The sequence below is a fragment of the Dromiciops gliroides genome, chromosome 1 (assembly GCF_019393635.1).
Source record: "Dromiciops gliroides isolate mDroGli1 chromosome 1, mDroGli1.pri, whole genome shotgun sequence".
NCBI lineage: Eukaryota > Metazoa > Chordata > Mammalia > Microbiotheria > Microbiotheriidae > Dromiciops > Dromiciops gliroides.
Genome location: NC_057861.1, coordinates 48,820,009 through 48,839,680, shown reverse-complemented (window position 1 = coordinate 48,839,680; position 19,672 = coordinate 48,820,009). Strand labels below are relative to the sequence as shown.

General features: G+C 46.3%; 1 protein-coding gene across 1 annotated transcript; it reads left to right on the top strand.

Moving 5' to 3' along the window:
• Positions 1-254: 254 nt before the first annotated feature.
• Positions 255-18,856, top strand: CDC34 (cell division cycle 34, ubiqiutin conjugating enzyme). Its single transcript, XM_043978142.1, has 5 exons — positions 255-716; positions 7,123-7,209; positions 7,852-7,949; positions 9,617-9,751; positions 18,358-18,856. The coding sequence occupies exons 1-5, from the start codon at positions 540-542 to the stop codon at positions 18,569-18,571; spliced, it is 711 nt and encodes a 236-aa protein (XP_043834077.1). The 5' UTR covers positions 255-539; the 3' UTR covers positions 18,572-18,856.
• Positions 18,857-19,672: the final 816 nt, after the last annotated feature.

Genomic DNA, 19,672 nt, shown 5'->3' with positions numbered 1-19,672 from the left:
GCAGGAGGGCTAGAGAGGAAGAGCGGGAGGGCGGGCAGGTCGACAGGCGGGCGGCCCGGCGCAGGCGCCCCGCAGCCGGCGGGCCGGAGCGGACCACAGTTCCCGGCGTGCCCCGCGCGGGCAGCGGCCTGAGGAGAAGGGGAAGAAGAAGGAGGAGGCGGCGGCTGAGGGCGGGCTGAGGGGAGGGCGAGGCCGGGGGAGGAGAGGGCGGAGCGGGGGGCCGGGCTGGGCTGGGCTGGGGGGGGAGTGGGGATCCAGAGCGAGTGGAGCGCTCGGGGGCTCAGGGCTCGGAGGCGGCGGCTCCCGGCAGTGGCGGCGGCGGCGGCTCCTCCTCCCCCCCTACCCAGAGCGTTCGGCCCGGCCCGTCACGCGAGCCCGGGGCGGCCGTGCGGCCTAGTTCCCCCGACTCGGCCCAGCCCGGCCCCTCGACCTCGGCCCCCGCCCCCGCCGCTGCCGCTGCCGCTGCCGCCGCCTCCGCCTCCCCGACCCCCGCTGCTGCCGTTGCCGCTGCCGCTGCCACTGCCTCCGCCTCCACCGCCATGGCCCGGCCACTGGTGCCCAGCTCGCAGAAGGCGCTGCTCCTGGAGCTCAAGGGGCTGCAGGAGGAGCCGGTCGAGGGCTTCCGGGTGACCCTGGTGGACGAGGGCGATCTGTACAACTGGGAGGTGGCCATCTTCGGGCCCCCCAACACCTACTACGAGGGCGGCTACTTCAAGGTAAGGCAGAGAGCAGCCCGGCTTCTAACGTGGGGGCCAGGCCACGGAGAGCCCGGCTACCCCGTGGGGTTCCTTTGCCTCCCACCCCCCACCGCTGTGGTAGGTTCCCCATCTCTAACCCTTCCCCCCCCTCCGCCGTGGTAGATTCCCCCTTTTACCCCCCCCCACCTTCTCCCCACTCTTACCCCCATATGGTAGGTTCCCCTATCTATTACATTCCATAGTAGACTTCCCCCATCTATTACCCCTGTGGTAGGTTCCCCCATCTTATCCTCCTTCATAGTAGATTCCCCATCTCTTCCTCCCCATATGGTAGGTTTCCCCCATCTCTTTCCCCCCTCCATGGTAGATTCTCCTCTCTATGACACCCCCCCATTTGATAGGTTCCCCCATCTATTATACTCCATAGCAGATTTCCTCCATCTGTTACCCCCAAAAAAGATTGTCCATTTATTATAACACCCCCACCCCCCATGGAAGATTTCCCATCTCTTACTGACCCAATGGTAGATTTCCCTATCTTCCAGCCCACCCTTATGGTAGAGAGTCCCATCTTTTACTCTTCTCCATGGTAAATTCCCCATCTATTTACCCCCCCCCCCCATGGTATGTTTTCCCATCTCTTAACACTATTTCTTACCTTCCCATCTCTTACCTCACCCAATGGCAGGTTCTTCAAATCTTTTTTCCTTGCCCCACTACATATGTATTTTCCCCTTTTACAACCACCACCCATGATGATTGTTCCCTGTCTTTTATACTTTATTCTCCCATAGTAGGTTCTTACCATTTCCTTCACCTGAAGGTTTGATTGAATATTCCTTCTCTCATGTATACAAGAGGATAGATTGTCTTCTCTTTTGCATCTATGTGGAGTGAATTCTACTACACACTTGGCAGACACACACACGGGATCTTTCCCATACATACAAATATAGAGAGGATAAAATTGTCACACGTTTATATACACATACGCATACATATTATTTATATATATATAAAAATACATTTTCACATAATATTCTATATACACATACTACTATAGAGACACAGATACATACTGTATGATAGATTCTCATCTCTTACAAAAGCATTATGATTTTCCCTTCTTAGTCTTGTTCACACAAAAGATATTCCCACAGAAGAAGTCTCCCCCCCATATATATAGGCCCCTATATACATACACAAGGTAGATTGTACCCACACAGGTAATAAGATTCTCCATATGCACATACCAGATAGACTCTCCCCATGTATACAACATATACAATTATGTTGTGTTTCCCTCCCCCATACAATAGATTTTTTTACATACATGTACACAAGCTAGATTCTCCATCTGTACAATAGATTTTCTTCTTTATTCCACACATAGAATAAACTGCGCGCACACATACACAGAGACACGATAGATTATCATTTCTTATGTATACATGCATGATAGTTTTTCTCATCTCTTATACAAGCACACATAATAGATTCTCATCTCTTTCATACTTGCATGATATTTTCCCTTACATGCACATACAGAATAGATTCTCCCTTGTCATGTGCACACAGGATAGATTCTCTCATCTCTTACACATATGCACACACATGCAAGATAGATACCTCCATCTCTTACATACAGACACATTCACTTGGGGATCCCATCACTTCTTACACACAGGACACATACACAGATTTTCTCATGTATTATACACAAAGACTAGATTCTTCCATCATACATGTGCCCTAGAATTCCCCTATATTTTACATACACACACACATAGTTCCATTCTCTTTGACACCCATCTCACCAAGTCTCCCCATCTCTTTTAGAAATCTATTACATTCTCTTATACACATGCCTACACTCCTGTACTCTTGGTTCACACAATAGATTTTCACATCACACACACACAAACACATGCATTTGTGTGGTTACCCCATCTCTTACATAGTCATGTGCACACACACAAATATGACTCCATTCAAGAAAGGTTCCCCCTTCTCTTAGACACCCCCCCCACACACACACACACATACACACAGCCATTTCCCAGGGCACTTTCTTTTTCATCACATACACACAACATCTTTCTCAGCTTCTTCACTCAGTTCTGTCAGGTACTATACCAGGAGTAATCATTTTCCCTTATTTTTAATTACTTAACTCCCAGCAAAAAAAAAAAAATTGCCTCCATGGGTAGTTGGAATTTCTTCCCTTGCCTCCCCCTCCCCAACCTTGATTTTCCTATAGAGTTATATACCATATGTTCCCAGGACAAGTCCATTTATTCATCTTTTTCTCCTTACTCTTGAACCACTACCGCCATCCCTGATGATATTTTCTCCAAGCCTAAAAGAAAAGGACACTTTTCCTTGTTCTCCTTTAGGGCCTTGTGATGTGATGCCCTTTCATTAATTCTGGGTTTTTGTTGCCCCACCTTGCTGTGCTCATGCTCCTTACCCTGTTTCCCCCTTCCCTATTCTTCTCCCCTCCCCAGAGGAAACAAAGAACCCTGGATAGAGCAGCTCTCCAGTCCCTCATGGTGTCCTTTGGAGGGGCTAGTGGAGTGCAGAGTGTCCTATTGTTGGGGAACACAGGGTCTGGCTGGGGGCGGAGGCTGGTTTGACTGAGTTGGAAGCAGGCTTTCTGTCTGCTTGCTGGACCCCGAAAGCTCTTGTGACCTGGAGTCTTTTAGTGACTGCCCAGGCAAACCAGAAAATGACTGAGAGCAGCCACACTGCCATTTCAGGAGATGGTGGGGCTTCACCCTCCCCACTCCCACTTGTGACAAGGCGTCTCTTGTAGATGCAGCCCATAGAGCAGCTTAGTAACCTCTCAAGCCCCATGTGGACAGAGACGCTCATGTCGCCTCCCCGCTGGGACCCTGTTGCTCCTTGGGCCCCTGAAGGGCCTGTGCACAGACCTGCTGCTTCATTGACCCCCTTAAAAACAGAGCCAGACAGTCTCTTAGGGAGGTTCGCTTTGCCTTGGACCCTCTGATAAGGATTTTTAACATGCTGGGCTTTTATAAAGAAAAGTCAGGACTTATATTTGCCCCCTAAAATGGGTTTCCTATTTTCCCTCTGTTCCTTTGGCTCCAAGTCCAGCCAGTTCAATTCAGTAAATGAATGTTCTTGAACAGTTTCTCCAAGGGCCTGAGCTTTGGGGTTTTGGCAGCCTCAATGATTTTTTTCCTGTTATAATTCCAAATGGTTTAGGTTTCATTCACTCTGGTTCTAGTCTATCCTGTTGGGGGGAGGGGAGGCAGTGGAGGCAGAGGGATGAGGAGATCTGGGGTAGGATTACCAGATAAAGAGGTCAGCCCTGGTCCCATGGGCCAAGTCCAGAACCATGTATTAAAACATCTTTCGTGGAGCATGGACAGGCTTTCAGACCCTGGTCTTGATTGAAAACTACCTCCTTTCCCCCACAGGTCCAAGGCATCCTGGTTTTGCCTTGGCCCAGAGTGCAGGTTGAAGCGGTGACTGAGCCAGATCAACTGGGAGAAAAACCACAAAAGATCAATGAGACTGTTCTGGGGGTGGCAGGCAAGGGGAAAGCTGGTGTTGGCAAGGCAGATGTCTGTGTTTGCATTATTGTGCTAATCTTTTAACGGCTGTTACCCAATGGGCCTGGGGCCCAGCTGCCAGTTTTGTAAAGGGTGTAATTCCAGAAGTCTCACAGGGCAGTGTGACTGGTGTTTGTTGTTGGTTTGAGGTAAGGCCTAAAGAACCTAGGGTGGGACTCAGGATGTAAACTCTGAGTTGCAGACCTGGACTGGGCCTATCAGCCTAGACCTAATTTTCTCATCTTTCCAGAGAAGAGGAGATTGTTATTGGGGAATAAGACCAACATTTGTGATGGAAAGCTTGTCCTCTTTAGTGAATCGTTTGACCCTTTTCTGAGAAAGATCTTTTTGCCTGCCATGAAGCAGCTGGATGTGTGGCATAACTAACCAGCCCTACCTTTGATCCATTGAATAATCCTACCTGTGGCCTTTGCTGACGTCTCTATATCTGTTATTTTGTAGAATAATCTATTGTTTGTTGTTCCCTATTAGACACTGCCTCCTGGATCAGTTCCATGGATGTCATACAAGTTCATAGAATGAGTTGGAAGAGTCACCTTAAAAGATCATCTAGTCTATCCCTTTCATTTTACAGAAAAGAGACCTAGAGAATCATAGAATCAGCTCACATATAGTTCTGTGTGACCATGAATCATGTTCAGATCAACTCTGCCATTGTTCCTGGATGGGGGTGTGTCAGTTTATGACCCTGCACCCTCACTCACTAGTCATGTAACTTTCTGGACTAAAGTGTCCTCTCTGGACATTGATTCCTCCATGTCTGTTGCCTCCTTCATCAGAATGTTAGCTCCTTGAGGACAGGGACTGTCTTTCTTTCCTTTTCCCTGTGTACCCCATCACTCATGGCAGTGCTTTGGCCCAGTGTAAGCACTCAAGAGATAAGTGCAAGGTTTTCATTCATTCCTTCATGTTCATGTACAGGAATTTCCTGCATGTGGAATGTATAAGAATGTCATTAGCCATACCAGATGAAAGGTCTTCCAGCCTTTATTTGAGAAAGGACTTTTCCAAGGTCATATATCTTTTTGTTCTTAGGAAATTGTTTTCCCATTCTCTTTGGAGGTAGGTGACCAATTTTCTACCTGAACCCTGATTAGAATGGATCTTCTCGAGGGTCTCATTAAGGATAGCTTAGGACCCCTGATTCAGAAGGGATGGACATAACTATTATTTCATTCCTTCTTTTTTTTTTTTTTTTTTTTTGGTGAGGCAGTTGGGGTTAAGTGACTTGCCCAGGGTCACACAGCTATAAGTGTCAAGGGTCTGAGGCTGGGTTTGAACTCAGCTCCTCCTGAATTCAGGGCCAGTGCTCTATCCACTGTACCACCTAGCTGCCCCTATTTCATTCCTCCTTTACCGACTCTTGAGATGTGTTTTGGCAGGGGTAGAATAGAACGGCTCTCTCCTGGGGAGTATATGCTGTCCCTTCTGGTAGCCCTTTCTTTTGTCTGCTAGTCTTCCCTTGCAGAACCTGCCGGCCTCAAAAACTAACCAATTTTGTTCTCTGAATCTGTAGTCATTGTTGAGATTTGAGATATTGTGTGTATTTGTAAGAAGTGGCGATGAACTAACTCCCTGTGCTTAACTTTTCCAAAACAGGTTCACAGAACTTGGGGGCAGGAGGGGCTGCTTGGGGGTGGTTTGGCATCCAGTTATACCCATGAGGGTTTATCCCTGGGTAAATGATTCTCCTGGAAATACTTTATCACAAAGAAAGGTGCTGGTCAGCCTCGAGGCACAGCTCTTGACTTCTTCATATATGTATTTCAAACAGCTAGGATTCAGGGCCTGCTCATCCTAAGCTGCTTCCAATAAACAAAAACATCTGAGTTGTACTTCCTCTGTTTACCTGCTTCACCAGCTGGTCAGCCAAGGAGGAAGACAAAGCTGTCATCACAAAAGCTTTGCAACATACTGGCACAGGTCACATCAGAGACCTGTGCTCAAGTCATAGCCAACAGGGGAAGTGAGTTTTCTTAAATCAAGATCCCTAGCCCTCTTTAAAGTCCTTGGACAAACAAGTGCTTCCACAAGCCTATTGGGCCCTTCCAAGGACCATTAGGAGCCCAGCTATGTGCTGGCAGAGAGTTCCCTCACCAAGGCCAAGTGTCTGATCTTCTGGCAGGCACTTCCAGTCTGGAACTCCTGCCCTTAGAGAGCTTTGGGTTCTGGTCACAAGGGTAGAAAGGGAAGGGTAACTTAGGATGATAATTTTGTCAGGGAAGAGATAAGTGATAGGCAGTCTGCTATCGGCAGCCCAGAAGGATGCCTGGGATCTGAAATTAGTTGTATAGAGAGCAGAGTCTGACCAGGTGGGCTAGCATAGACACAGAATGTGTTTTTGCAAGGGGACTAGAGTGTTTAAGCTAATGAAAAGGGGTGGGGAAGAGTAAAGGAAGAATTCTTTATCTGTCTTTAGGGAAATAAGTTTCTCTTCTTCCATGTCTGAGGCTAGAAAGGTGAAGTGATTGGTTGAAGTCATAGAGTGAGTGGCAGAACCAGGCCTAGAATTGGACTCATCTGACTCCCAGTCCAGTGTACCTATGACATCATACCTTAACAATAACTCTTAATGCTTGTAAGGTTCCCAAAGCACTTATAGCCCTCTGAGGTCGGATGATCAGGTTATGGGCCCCATTTTGAAGATCAGGAAACTTAGAAGTTCAAAAAAGTGAACTGGCTTTCCCGGTCACATAGCTAGTAAACACCTCGGAGGCAGGATTGGAACTCAGGAAAAGGCTGGTGCTTTTTCTACTTTACCAGGAGATGTAGGGACGTGCTGCCATTCCCCTCTCATTCTTTTTCCCTGTTACTTCCCTCCTCAGGCCCGCCTCAAGTTTCCTATTGATTACCCCTACTCCCCTCCAGCTTTCCGGTTCCTCACAAAAATGTGGCACCCGAACATCTATGAGGTAAGCCCCAGATTGTTTCTGCCCCTTGGGATTCCTGAGGTTTTTATGCGTCCTTCCCCAGGGTACTCAGCAGGACAAGTATTTACATGCCTGCTGTATGACTTGCAGTGTGTTATAAATATGCTGACGGGTACTAGAGAAGTAAAAGGCAGGGCCCCACCCTCAAAGAGTCTGCGATCTGCTAACTACCTTTGTGCACATCCTTACTCTGAAGTTTAAAAGGAGAGCTGAGATGAGCCTGCCTCATGCTATATCTCAAAACATTTATTTGTCTCAGACAAGCTGAGACACGCCCTGGGAATGGACCAGTTTAGTCTCTCACCTGAAGCCAGTTTCAGGGTGGAGGGTGTTTCCATTTGAAAGTAGCATAGATATGGACAAGTAGGTAGCTAGAACCTTAAGTCAGGCCAAATGATGGATGAACTTAGCTTGTGCCATCCATCCTGGCCCATGAGACTATCTTTGGACATGTAAGTACCTGTGACTTCCTGCCAGAGGAGATCTTTGTCTCCTATGTCAATGTGACCCATCTCTCCTAAAAAAGGACTTGAATTTCTGGGTTGACTACAAAAGGCTAATGAATCTTTCTTTCTTTGTCTCCCTTTTCCCCTCTCTCCCCTCCTTCCCTTTGCATATGGCCAGACTGGGGATGTTTGTATCTCAATCCTCCACCCTCCAGTAGATGATCCCCAGAGTGGAGAGCTTCCCTCTGAGCGATGGAACCCTACCCAAAATGTCAGGTGAGTTCCCTCAGAGGGGAGGTAAGTCCCACTGAGAAGAGGGGATTGATTCATGACCATATAGCTCTTAGAATACATTGAGGTGGGGGCAGCTAGGTGGCGCAGTGGATAAAGCACCAGCCCTGGATTCAGGAGGACCTGAGTTCAAATTCGACCTCAGACACTTGACACTTACTAGTTGTGTGACCCTGGGCAAGTCACTTAACCCTCATTGCCCCGCAAAAAACAAAACAAACAAAACCAAAAGAATACATTGAGGTGAAGTTCTCCCCAAAGGTGAGTTGGACCTACAAGATCTAAGTGCAACAAAATGTACCTGGCCCTGCATTGACTCACTTGACCACTTCCTTGTTGAGGGCCTGAGGAGGTTGTTTGGATATCCATTCACCTGGCATCTCTTTGCTTCTCCCTAGCAATCACTGGGCTCAGGACCAAAGCTTGCTTTTGGAAAGGCCTTCAGGTTGGGACACCCACAGAGAGCAGGGTCAAGTGGGGGTGTTGCTGTCCATATCCCTTATCATCTTATCAATTTGTAGAAGGTCAGGAACCTTGGAGATTTGGGGCAACCCCTTCATTTTACTGATCAGGAAACAGGCCTTCAGAGGAGAAGTGATTTGCCCAAAGTCACACAGGAAGAAAAATGGAGATAGCAGGGAAAATGTTTGTATCCTTAGCCTAACCCTCAGCCCACATGCATAGCCAGTACTCTTCTGTGCTACTAGCCATAATAGAAGGGTTCAATATTTCATTCATGTCATTTATTCAGCAAACATTAAGTGCATACTGTGTGCAGAAGTACTAAGAGAAATACAGTGTTAGCTGGAGCAGTGTCTGCTCTTGTGGAACTCATCGAGGCAGATTTAGACTCAATGTAGAGAAAAACTTATTAACAGTTAATTAGAACTGCCTATGGGTGCAGCTAGGTGGCACAGTGGATAGAGCACCGGCCCTGGATTCAGGAGTTCCTGAGTTCAAATCTGGCCTCAGACACTTGACACTTACTGGCTGTGTGACCCTGGGCAAGTCACTTAACCCCCATTGCCCCACCAAAAAAAAAAAAATAGAACTGCCTAAAAGTGAACTGGACTGTAGTTGGTGCCCTTCCACTAGAAGGATTCAAGGAAAATGAATGACCATTTGAAGAAATTGTAGAGGAAGGGGATTCTTGTTCAGGCACAGATTGGACTAAGGACCTCTGAGGTCCTTTCCAAAGCTGAGATGCACTGAAGACATAAACACAACTAATGGTCATATGCCATTAGCCTCCTAGATTTCGATTTAGAATGAGGTCTCAGGCTGCCTAGTCCAGGGCCCTCATTGAGACCAAGGGAGGAGACTTGCCCAGGTTCACACAGGGAGTGAGTTTTGCAGAGCCAAGATTTGAACCCAGTCCTTTGACTCCAAATACCGCACCTTCTTCATTATACCACCCCTGCTTCTCATCCATTGAGCCACATCCCTTCTCAGTCATCCCTTTTATCCACCAAAGGCTTCCTCTCCAAGGCCTTGTCTCATCCCCAAAGCCTATCTCAGGTGGGCACTTTTCTACCTTCACAGCCTGTTGGGTGGTGTTGGGGTCTCACTATCCATGGGAGGGTCTTGGCATTGGGGTGCTTTCTGAGTACATGACTTCAGTGCAATTTTCCCAACCTTCCTTTGCTGGGTAGGACCATCCTCCTGAGCGTGATCTCCCTCCTAAATGAGCCCAATACCTTCTCACCAGCCAACGTGGATGCTTCTGTGATGTACAGGAAATGGAAAGACAGCAAAGGGAAGGATCGGGAATATACAGACATCATCCGGTGAGTGGGAGGGAGCAGTCTGTCAGGCCCTTCACATCCCTGTGGTGCCTGCCATGGAAGAGCATCCTTGGCAAAGCATTATGGAGGATTCCTCTTCCTCCACCTCCCTCTGAATGAGGCGATTGGAGGTCAGAGGCAGGCGGGAACACGCCGGTCAGTAGCCAGACCTACCTCTTCCGGCTTGGGCCCTGGGGCTCTTTCCATTGTGCCACATTGTGCTCAGCAGTAGGCAGGCTGTGAGTGGTCCACATAGAGATAGAATAGTCTTCTTGTTCAACAAATATTAAATGCCTGCTAGATGGAAAACCTATTGCTTAGCTGTACTAGAGGAAACAGCAGCTGCATCTTTGCATATAGCATTTTTCAATTTGCCAAGCACTTTTCTGTATATTACCTCATTTGATTGGCACGGCTTTGAGGTAAGTGTGGTGATCAGTCAATCAGTAAACATTTATTAAACATCTACTGTATGCTGGCACTGTTCAGAGTTCTCTAGGGAGCAGTGGGTTCCTCTTCCCTAGAGGTCTTCACATAAAAGCTGGTTGGCATAGAGGGGAAAGGGGTGTGTGTGTGTGTGTGTGTGTGTGTGTGAAAAAGCACCAAAACACACACACAAACACTCCCTCGAGTCAGGCTAGAGTTCCCTTCTAACTCTAAAGTGATGTGATTCCCTTATCCATATTTTATAAATGAGATGACTGAGGTTCAGAAAGAACTTTTATCAGGAAGAAGGAATATGAGAAAAGATCCTGAGTGAAGGAAATTTTGTTCATTGTGGTGGAGTGTTAAAAGTAGGCCATCACAAAATGAGGATTCCAGCGGGCCCGGTAGGAGTAGATGCAGAAGGAATGGACACAAATACGGGGAGGTTGGAGAAGTGTGAGAACTAGAGGACAGGAGATGGGAGGAAAATGAGGACCACAGTAATGGCCTGAGAGAGGACTGAAGAGGGGAGGGGGGCAGAGGTCTTGAAGGGTGGAGAGAGCAGAGGTAGGCTGACTCTGGCTCCAGCGCCTCTTCTTCAGACCTTCTGTCTCCTTCCCCTCTTCTTCAGCTGTCTCCCAGAACTGTTTGGTTCCAAATCTTCCCAGCCTTTCGACTGTGCCCTTGGAGTGACTGTTCCACAGTTAGTGAGTGCCCTGTTCCCTCACCCGCCTCAGCCACACCTTCATCACCACTGCCTCTGTGTTCCTCTTTCTCTCACGGTGTTTTTCCTTTTGTCTCACCCCTCCTCAGTGTAGTCTAACTCCCTGGGACCTCTGATCCCTCCGTCATTCATGACTTTCCTCAGGCCATTATGACTTTTGCTCTCCTTTTACTTCCCCTCCCAACCTTGAACTTGTAGTTAACCAATTCAGCTCCACCTTTCCTCTCAATTCTGTTGGTATTTATCCTGTTGTCACTCATCCCTTGCCAAACCCTGACCCTGTATTATTCCCACCACCCTTCTCTACTGTGCTGATTGGGTACACCTCAAACTGACATTATCCAACCTCAACTCGATCCTCACTGCAACAAGACAGTGCTCTCTAATTGATAGTCCCTATTTCACTCCTCACAGAAGATATTTCAGTATTCTCATAGCCTACGCCTTCTCATCTGAGAACCTCTCCTCTTCCTTTACTGAGAAAATTGAGGCCTTTCCCATGGATTGCCTCATCTCAGAACCCCTTGACATCATCCCCTATGCTTTTTTCTTTGCCATTGCTAACTGTTCTACATTAGGTAATAAAACACTTACTCTGTGCTAGACTGCAAGGTGCTGTCAACACAGATAAAAAATGGAAACTGGGGGGCAGCTAGGTGGTGCAGTGGATAAAGCACTGGCCTTGGATTCAGGAGGACCTGAGTTCAAATCCAGCCTCAGACACTTAACACTTAACTAGCTGTGTGACTCTGGGCAAGTCACTTAACCCTCATTGCCCTGCAAAAAAAAAAAAAAATGGAAACTGCCTACTCTTAAGGAGCTTACATTCTGTTGGGTAGTCAGGAAGTATCTAAATAAGGAAATAGAGAATAAACATAAAGGGAGTAAATAGGGTAGTTGCGGGGAAGGGGCACTACCTACTGGGAATCAGGAAGGGTTTTATGTGGATAGCCTTTGAGCTGCAGGACTTTGACCTTCTCCCCCATCTTCTTTAGCAAGTTACCCCCATCATTTATCCCCTCTCTACAGTCTACCTATTTTTACTTACCCCATTTACTTTGAAATATGCCCAAGTGTCTCCTATCCTTCAAAACCTTTCACTAGACTGTGGCATCCCCTGAAGCTATCATCCGATATTTTACCTCCATTTTTCAGATTCCTAGAAAAAGCTGCCTGTATTCCTTATCTCCACTTTCTTTCCTCAACCCTGTACCTTTTGACCTCAAAATGAAACTGCCCTCTCCAGAGTGAACAAGGATCTCTTACTTACCAGATGTGCTTGTCTTTTCTCGGTGTCTTTGACACTGTTGACTACCTTCCCCTGCTGGATGCTCTCCTCTGGGTTTTCATTGCACCCATCCGATCTTTCTTAGTCTCCTTTGCTGTCTTATCCTCTGTATCCTGCCCCCTCACTGTGCATCCTCCTAAAGATGCTGTCCTGGGCCCCTCTTCTCTTCTCACTTTATATAGACTCTATTTGTTGACCTCATCAGCTCCTGTGGGTTTAATTATCATCTCTGTACAGATAATTCCCAGGTCTCTGCACATCCTGCTCTGTTCTCTGCTCATCACCAGCTGACTATTGGGAATTTCAGACTTGGATAACCCTGGAAACATCTTAAACCCAGCATGTCTAAAACAAAATTCGTCTTTTCCCCAAACCCAACCCTCTTCCCAACTTTCCTTTTTCTGTCTAAGGTACCACCATTCTTCTAGTAGTCTTCTAGTCTAAGTTCCCGAAAATTTGGTGTTAACCTCAAAGCCTCAGTCTCTCTTACCCCCCATGGCCAATCAGTTACCCATCTCCTCTCCACTCAAGGCAGCTACTGCCTTGGTTCAGGCCTTGCTTCACCTCTTGCTTTAGTATTACCATGTCTTCCTCATCCATTACCTTGCCTCACATCTCCCTAATCCAAGCCCTCCACACTGAGGCCATAGTATTTTCCTTAAGTGATCTAGCCTCATCACTCCCCTGCTCAATAAACTCCAGTGATTGTTTTGCCTGTAGGACAGAATATTAACACCTTGGTGTGAGGCCTTCACAGTCTGTCCCCACCCTCTCTTTCCCCACCTCCTTATATATTCCTGGCATTCCTTCATTAGGTAAGCCAGATTGGCTTCTCTTTTCCTTACACGGCACCCCATCCCCCGTCTCCGTGCCTTTGCTCACCTCTGCCTTGTAGAAGCCCTCTCTTCCTTCAAGATAGAGCCACGTATCAACCTCCACATGAAGACTTCCTTGTTTCAAACCCAAGTGTTAGTGTCTTCCCTTCCTTAACCCTTTGTATTTAACTATAATAATTTGTATTTTTTCTGTAGATATTTTGTATATAGTTTTTTTGTTTTGTTTTGTTTTTTTAGTGAGGCAATGGGGGTTAAGTGACTTACCTAGGGTCACACAGCTAGTAAGTGTTAAGTGTCTGAGGCCGGATTTGAACTCAGGTCCTCCTGACTCCAGGGCCGGTGCTCTATCCACTGCACCACCTAGCTGCCCCTATAGCTTTAATCACTGTACCAAAAATCTTGGTGCAGTTTAAAGCCATTAAAGCACTAAGACTTTTGAGATACATGTACTTGTTTCTCTTGATAGAGTATATTATGGGCCTTGAGATTTCCAGTTTTTCTTTTTATATATATATATATAAAATCCCCAGCAACAGTGTCTAGCACCTAGTAGATACCTAATACCTATTGATAGATTGAGAAAAATAAATGACTTGCCCACTGTCACACAGCTAGGGTCAGCACGTTGAAGCCAGCCTCTCTTGACTCTCAAGCTCTTTCCAGTCCATCACACACACTATCTTAAGACACATACATACCTGACTGTAGTATAAAGTGTCTTATGAGAAGTGCAATATATAAGGTGCTATTATATAATAGGAGGGAGAGGGCTCCCTTCTCACTAGAGGAATCAGAAAGTTCCCTGGTCCAGGGAGGTCTTGAATGAGGTCTTAAAGGAGATGCCACAGGCAGTGTGCTTGTCACCTTCCTTATCTGTCACTTCTTAATGGAATAATTCCCAGTTGCCCCTTCACTGAGAGAATCTAGCTTGTCCCAAGTTGGAGCAGAAACTCAGTTCTTCACAGCTAGCACGGAAGAGACCAAAACTAACTCTTCAGTGTCCTGCCTCTGTGAGTATCCTTAGTCCTGTTCATGGCTTGAGAATGTGTTGTTTTCAAAGGCCATTTTCATAATTCATATTTGTGTAGTACTTTCTATTTTGATCTTCCCAACACCCCTAGGAAATAATAAGTATAATTATCCAGCTTTACCACTGAGGAAAAAGTGACTGAGAGGTGAAATAATTTTGGCACTCAAAACTCAGATTTCCTGGTTCTTTCTTGGTGTCTTAACTCTGGTTTTGTTTTTTTTTGTTTTTTGCAGGGCAGTGAGGGTTAAGTGACTTGCCCAGGGTCACACAGCTAATAAGTGTCAAGTGTTTGAAGCCAGATTTGAACTTAGGTCCTCCTGAATCCAGGGCTGGTGCTTTATCCACTGTGCCACCCAGCTGTCCCCGGTCTCTTACTCTTAATATACCATACTGCTTCACTGTTGCAAAGGACCTTCTTCTTCCTTTCCTACAAAGAATATATATACTCCTTCCCCTTTTCAGGCATAAATATATCACTCCATCCTATGAGAAGATTTCCAATTTATTGGAATTGGACTCCTAACCCCCCTAAGTGATTTGGGCCCAGAGCCAAACCATCCTGGTGCCTTGAGCTCCAGCTCTGGAGAACTGAGATCCTTTGAGGCCAGCTGTCCAAAGAAATCGTGACTGAAACAAGTGTGTGTCTGTATTGTAATGCTTCTTTCCAAGGATCCAGATATTCTCCTGTACACATAAGAATAAAGGAGATGAGGGGCAGCCAGGTGGCACAGTGGATAGAGCACTGGCCCTGGAGTCAGGAGGACCTGTGTTCAAATCTGGCTCTCAGACACTTGACACTTACTAGCTGTGTGACCCTGGGCAAGTCACTTAACCCCAATTGCCTCACCTAAAAACCAAAAAAAGTAAAATAAAAGAGATAAGATTTACATCTCTTGCATGCTAGGTGGTGAAAAGGGACAGCTCTTCTGTGCAGAAAAGGGCAGGATTTCAATTACAGTATCAGTGCCTTGTATAATACATAGTCTCTGAGGTGGCTGCCCTTGGGAGCAGCTCTCCCCAGAAGGCAAAGTATCCCTGGTGCATAGGGATAACCATTCATCCCTCTGTTTTTCAGGAATACGTAGGGGTCATTGTGGCCTAGCAGTCTGGCTGAGTAGATACTGATGAGAAGGGAGGCATTTCCACTATTTTTAGGATATCCTGAAGCCATTCTAGAGCTTAAATTGTTGGGTAGATAGATAAAGACACACACACACACACACACACACACACCCCCTTAACCTCCACAGATCAAGATGTTCTTTAAAATGTACAGTGATGGTGATGTAGGTCTTTCTCCAAGGCCTGTCCTTAGGTTTCTTCTCTTTTCCCTGGTGATCTGTTCCACTCCCACGACTTCAACTATTCTGTTTATTTAGAAGCCTCTCATTCTATATCCTTGACCTCACCCTGATCTCTTTGTGCTCCAGACCCACATTTCCATGTTTGCTAGATGGTCCTGCTGACTCCTCGACTCAGTGTCTATTCCTCCTGGTCTGTTCTCTTGATTTCCTTTAAATATTTATTCCCCTCCCCAATTTCTTCTAAAAACAATTTTTAACATTTGGTTTCTTTTAATTTTTGAGTTCCAAATTCTCTACCTCCTTTCTTCCTCTCCCCCCCATTGGGAAGGCAAGCACTTTGATATGGGTTATACATGTACAGTCATGCAAAATATATTTCCTTGTTAGTCATTGTAAAAGAAAACAGACAAGAAAAATAAAGAAAAAGTATGTTTCTATCTGCATTCAGACTCCATCAGTTCTTTCTTTGGAGACGGATAGCATTTTTCATCCTAAGTCCTTCAGAATTGTCTTGCATCGTTGTATTACTGGAATAGCTAAGTCATTCACAGTAGATCATCATATAAAATTGTTGTTAGTGTTCTCCTGGTTCTGCTCATTTCATTTTTTTTTTATTTTTTATTTTTTTAGTGAGGCAATTGGGGTTAAGTGACTTGCCCAGGGTCACACAGCTAGTAAGTGTTAAGTGTCTGAGGCCGGATTTGAACTCAGGTACTCCTGACTCCAGGGCCAGTGCTCTATCCAATGTGCCATCTAGCTGCCCCTGCTCATTTCATTTTGCACATCAGTTCATGTAATAAGTCCTTCCAGGTTTTTCTGAAATGATCCTGCTTGTCGTTTCTTATAGTACAGTAGTATTCCATCACAATAATATATAACAACTTGTTTAGCCATTCCCCATTTAATGGGCATCCCCTCAATTTCCAATTCTTTGCCACCACTAAAAGAGCTGCTATAAATATTTTTGTGCGTGTGGGTCTTTTTCCTTTTTGTTTTTTATCTGTTGGGGATACAGATCCAGTATTGGTATTGCTTGGTCAAGGGGGATGCATGGTTTCATAGCCCTTTGGGCATAGTTCCAAATTGCTCTCCAGAATGGTTGGATCAGTATACCACTTCACCAGCAGTGCATAGATGTCCCATTTTTTCCACATCCCATCCAAAATTTGTCATTTTCCTTTTCTGTCATATTAGCTAATCTGTTAGGTATAGGGGTGGTACCTCAGAGTTGTTTCAATTTGCATTTCTCTAATCAATAGTGATTTAGAGCATTTTTCTAGAGATAACTTTGATTAGTTCCTCTGAAAACTTCCTGTTCAAATCCCTTGACCATTTATCAGTTAAGGAATGGCTCTTATTTCTATAAATTTGACTCCGCTCTTTATATATTTAAGAAATGAGATCTTTATCAGAGAGACTTGGCTGTAAATTTTTTTCACAGTCATGATTACTATGTATTTACCTCCATCCTATTTTCCCCCATTTATCCTTCTCTCTCCCTTTTCACCTTGTCCCTCCTCAAAAGTGTTTTGCTTCTGACTACTGCCTTCCCCAATCTGCCCTCCCTTCTATCAGTGTCCCCTCCTCTTATCCCCTTCCCCATCTATTTTCCTGTAGGGTAAGATAGATTTCTATACCCAATTGTGTGTGTATGTTATTCCCTCTTTGAGCCAATTCTGATGAGAGTAAGGTTCACTAGCTCTGCCCCTCCCCAGGTCCCCCAATCCTCCCCTCCACTATAAAAGCTCTTTTGTGCTTTTATGTCAGATAATTTACCCCATTCTACCTCTCCCTTTCCCCTTCTCCCTCACTTTCCTTTTTTAAATTAATGACATTACTATCCTCCCAGTTTCTTCAGGTTCATATCTCAGAAACATCTGGTTTGTCCCTCTGCTCAGGTACTTTTCATGAATACCTGTTTTTCAAAGACAAAAGGCCTTAGTAATCACAACCTCTGTCATGCGTCATCATTCTATTTCCTTAGCCCTGTTTTCCACTTCTCTTGGTACACCCCTGTGATCTTTTCCAATTAGTGTCACCATCCTCTGAACATGTCGCAGCCGCCTTCCCATTCTTTAGGCACAGAATGGTATAGCTGGAAAGAAACTGAGAGACTTGGACATGGGCATTGGCCAACCCCAGGCATCTCCTTTCATCATTAAGTCTCAGCTTCCTGACGAGCAGAATAAGAGGACGGGACAAAAGGAGTTCTCCAGTTCTTTTGAGTTCTAAGTTTTCTGATCCTAGAGAATGTCAGACAAACTAAGGCCTAGAGCTGGGCTCTGAACCAGTCTCCCAACCTTGGGCCCAGAGTCGTTACTGCTGTAGCGCACTAGGTCTCATCTCGGTGCCTAGAAGTTACCCTCTGCCTCGTCCCAGGGATGACCTCCTCCTATGAATGCAGTGCATCTTCACACTCAGTTTTGTGTTCAAGTCCTTTTTGTTTATCTAGTCCCTCCTAATGAGCTTTGAGCTTCATGAAGGAAGAATGCAGGTCTCCTCCAGACTGGTCTGTTTAAATTGAAGTAAAAGAGAGCCTCACTTGTAGGCACCTCATTGCAAACACTTGTTTGGCCCTTCCTCTTAGCCTTCTGGCACCTCCCTCTCCCTGCCCCCTTCCCTAGGGATAATAGCAGCTTAGGTAGCACTTGCATCCTTTGGTGTTTATCTTTCTTTCCAGTCTGCACAGGATGGGCAGGTGTTGGCCAGTGGAACTGTCTCCATTTTACAGAGGAGTAAGTGGAGATTCAGAGAGAGAGAATTAGGGATGGAGCTACTGATTCTTCTCTTATAACATGACTAATGCAGAAATAGCTTTAATGTTACTGTACATATATAACCTATATCAAATTACTTGCTGTCTTGGGGAGGGAGGGAAAAATTTGAAACTAGTAATCTTATAAAAACAAATGTTGAAAACTAAAAAGGGATGGAGCTAGAATTCAACCAAGGTTCTTGTCTGCTGCCTCCTGATCCCCTCCCCTCTTCTCTCCTCTCCCAGGAAGCAGGTCCTGGGAACCAAGGTGGATGCGGAACGGGATGGGGTCAAGGTGCCCACCACACTGGCTGAGTATTGTGTGAAGACCAAGGCCCCCGTGCCGGATGAGGGCTCAGACCTCTTCTACGACGACTACTACGAGGACGATGATATGGACGAGGAGGCCGACAGCTGCTACGGGGATGACGAGGATGACTCCGGCACGGAGGAGTCCTGACACCACCTCCCCGCAACCCCCGGGCCCGAAATAAACTTATAAAATTTTACCTCACACAAGGAGCCCGGAGACTCGCTTGGAAATCTCTTAGACTCCTGACAGCCCTGAACACAGACTCTCTACCTCACGGGAGTTTCTAGTTTTCTGTTTGATCTTGGTTTTTCTCCTTTTGGGTTTTGGGTGGGGTTTTTTCCTCCCCTTCAAAGAAAAATGCCCTCTTCCCTCACCCCAGGCCATTTTCCCTCATCTTTAAAGCCGAGGCCCCATTTTTCAGCTTGTGGGGAGTGGAAGGGGGCTTTCTGGGGAGGGGCTGCCTTGGGCCTTTCAACCAGGCAGCTCTGGGGTCTGACCTTGCCCACTTTGGTCCCTCCTGGTGATTTCATCTGCCTGGGTGAGACTAGGAGGATCCTACAGGCTTTTGTGTGCATTAGGTGAGTGAAGAATGAAGCAGCTACAATTTGGGGGGTGGGAGGGAAGGGGTCACGCTGCCTGCTGACCTGTCTCGCTTTTGCCACAGCTAGGGGTGGGTGGCTGGCTGGTGGAGGGAGTCAAGGCCTGAGCTGGTTTTTGTGGGTTCTCCCCAGCCTACTCTGCTCTGGATACTTTGCAGCATCACCTCAGACCACTAGAGGGAGGCAGATTCACCCTTAGAGATCCTTGGCCCTGGGCAGGCCTTGGTTCTCCAGTCCTGCCTTGCTCCCTGACCTTGCTCTGAGACAGGAGCCTCCAGGCCTGAAGGGGGCTCCCAGGGTCTTGAGCTGCTGACACCAACTGGGGTAGGGAAGGGCAGACAGGTTTTTTTCTAGGAGTGGGTGGGTGGGTTTAATTTTTCGTCAATTTCTCTCTGCTTCAGTTTGTTTGAAATATTAAATAAAACTACTTTATGAGAAATGTGTACTGTGTAGGGGGTGGTGACAGGGCCCTTATGAGAATCAGTAGTAGTGACTAAAGTGAATTCGGTTCAACATTTTTAAACCTGTTTTGGCTTGGTGCCCAAAGCACCTTCTGGCTTGAGGTATAAAAGACTGCTTCTAAAGCTTCTCACAGTTTACAAAGCAGGGCAAAGATTATGATCCTCCTTGGTTTGTAGGAGCCCAGGCA

Coding starts and splice junctions, on each gene's coding strand:
- CDC34 (XM_043978142.1), top strand. CDS start 540: ATGGCCCGGCCACTGGTGCCCAGCTCGCAGAAGGCGCTGCTCCTGGAG. Junction 717..7,122: donor ACGAGGGCGGCTACTTCAAG/GTAAGGCAGAGA, acceptor TTCCCTCCTCAG/GCCCGCCTCAAGTTTCCTAT. Junction 7,950..9,616: donor AACCCTACCCAAAATGTCAG/GTGAGTTCCCTC, acceptor TTTGCTGGGTAG/GACCATCCTCCTGAGCGTGA.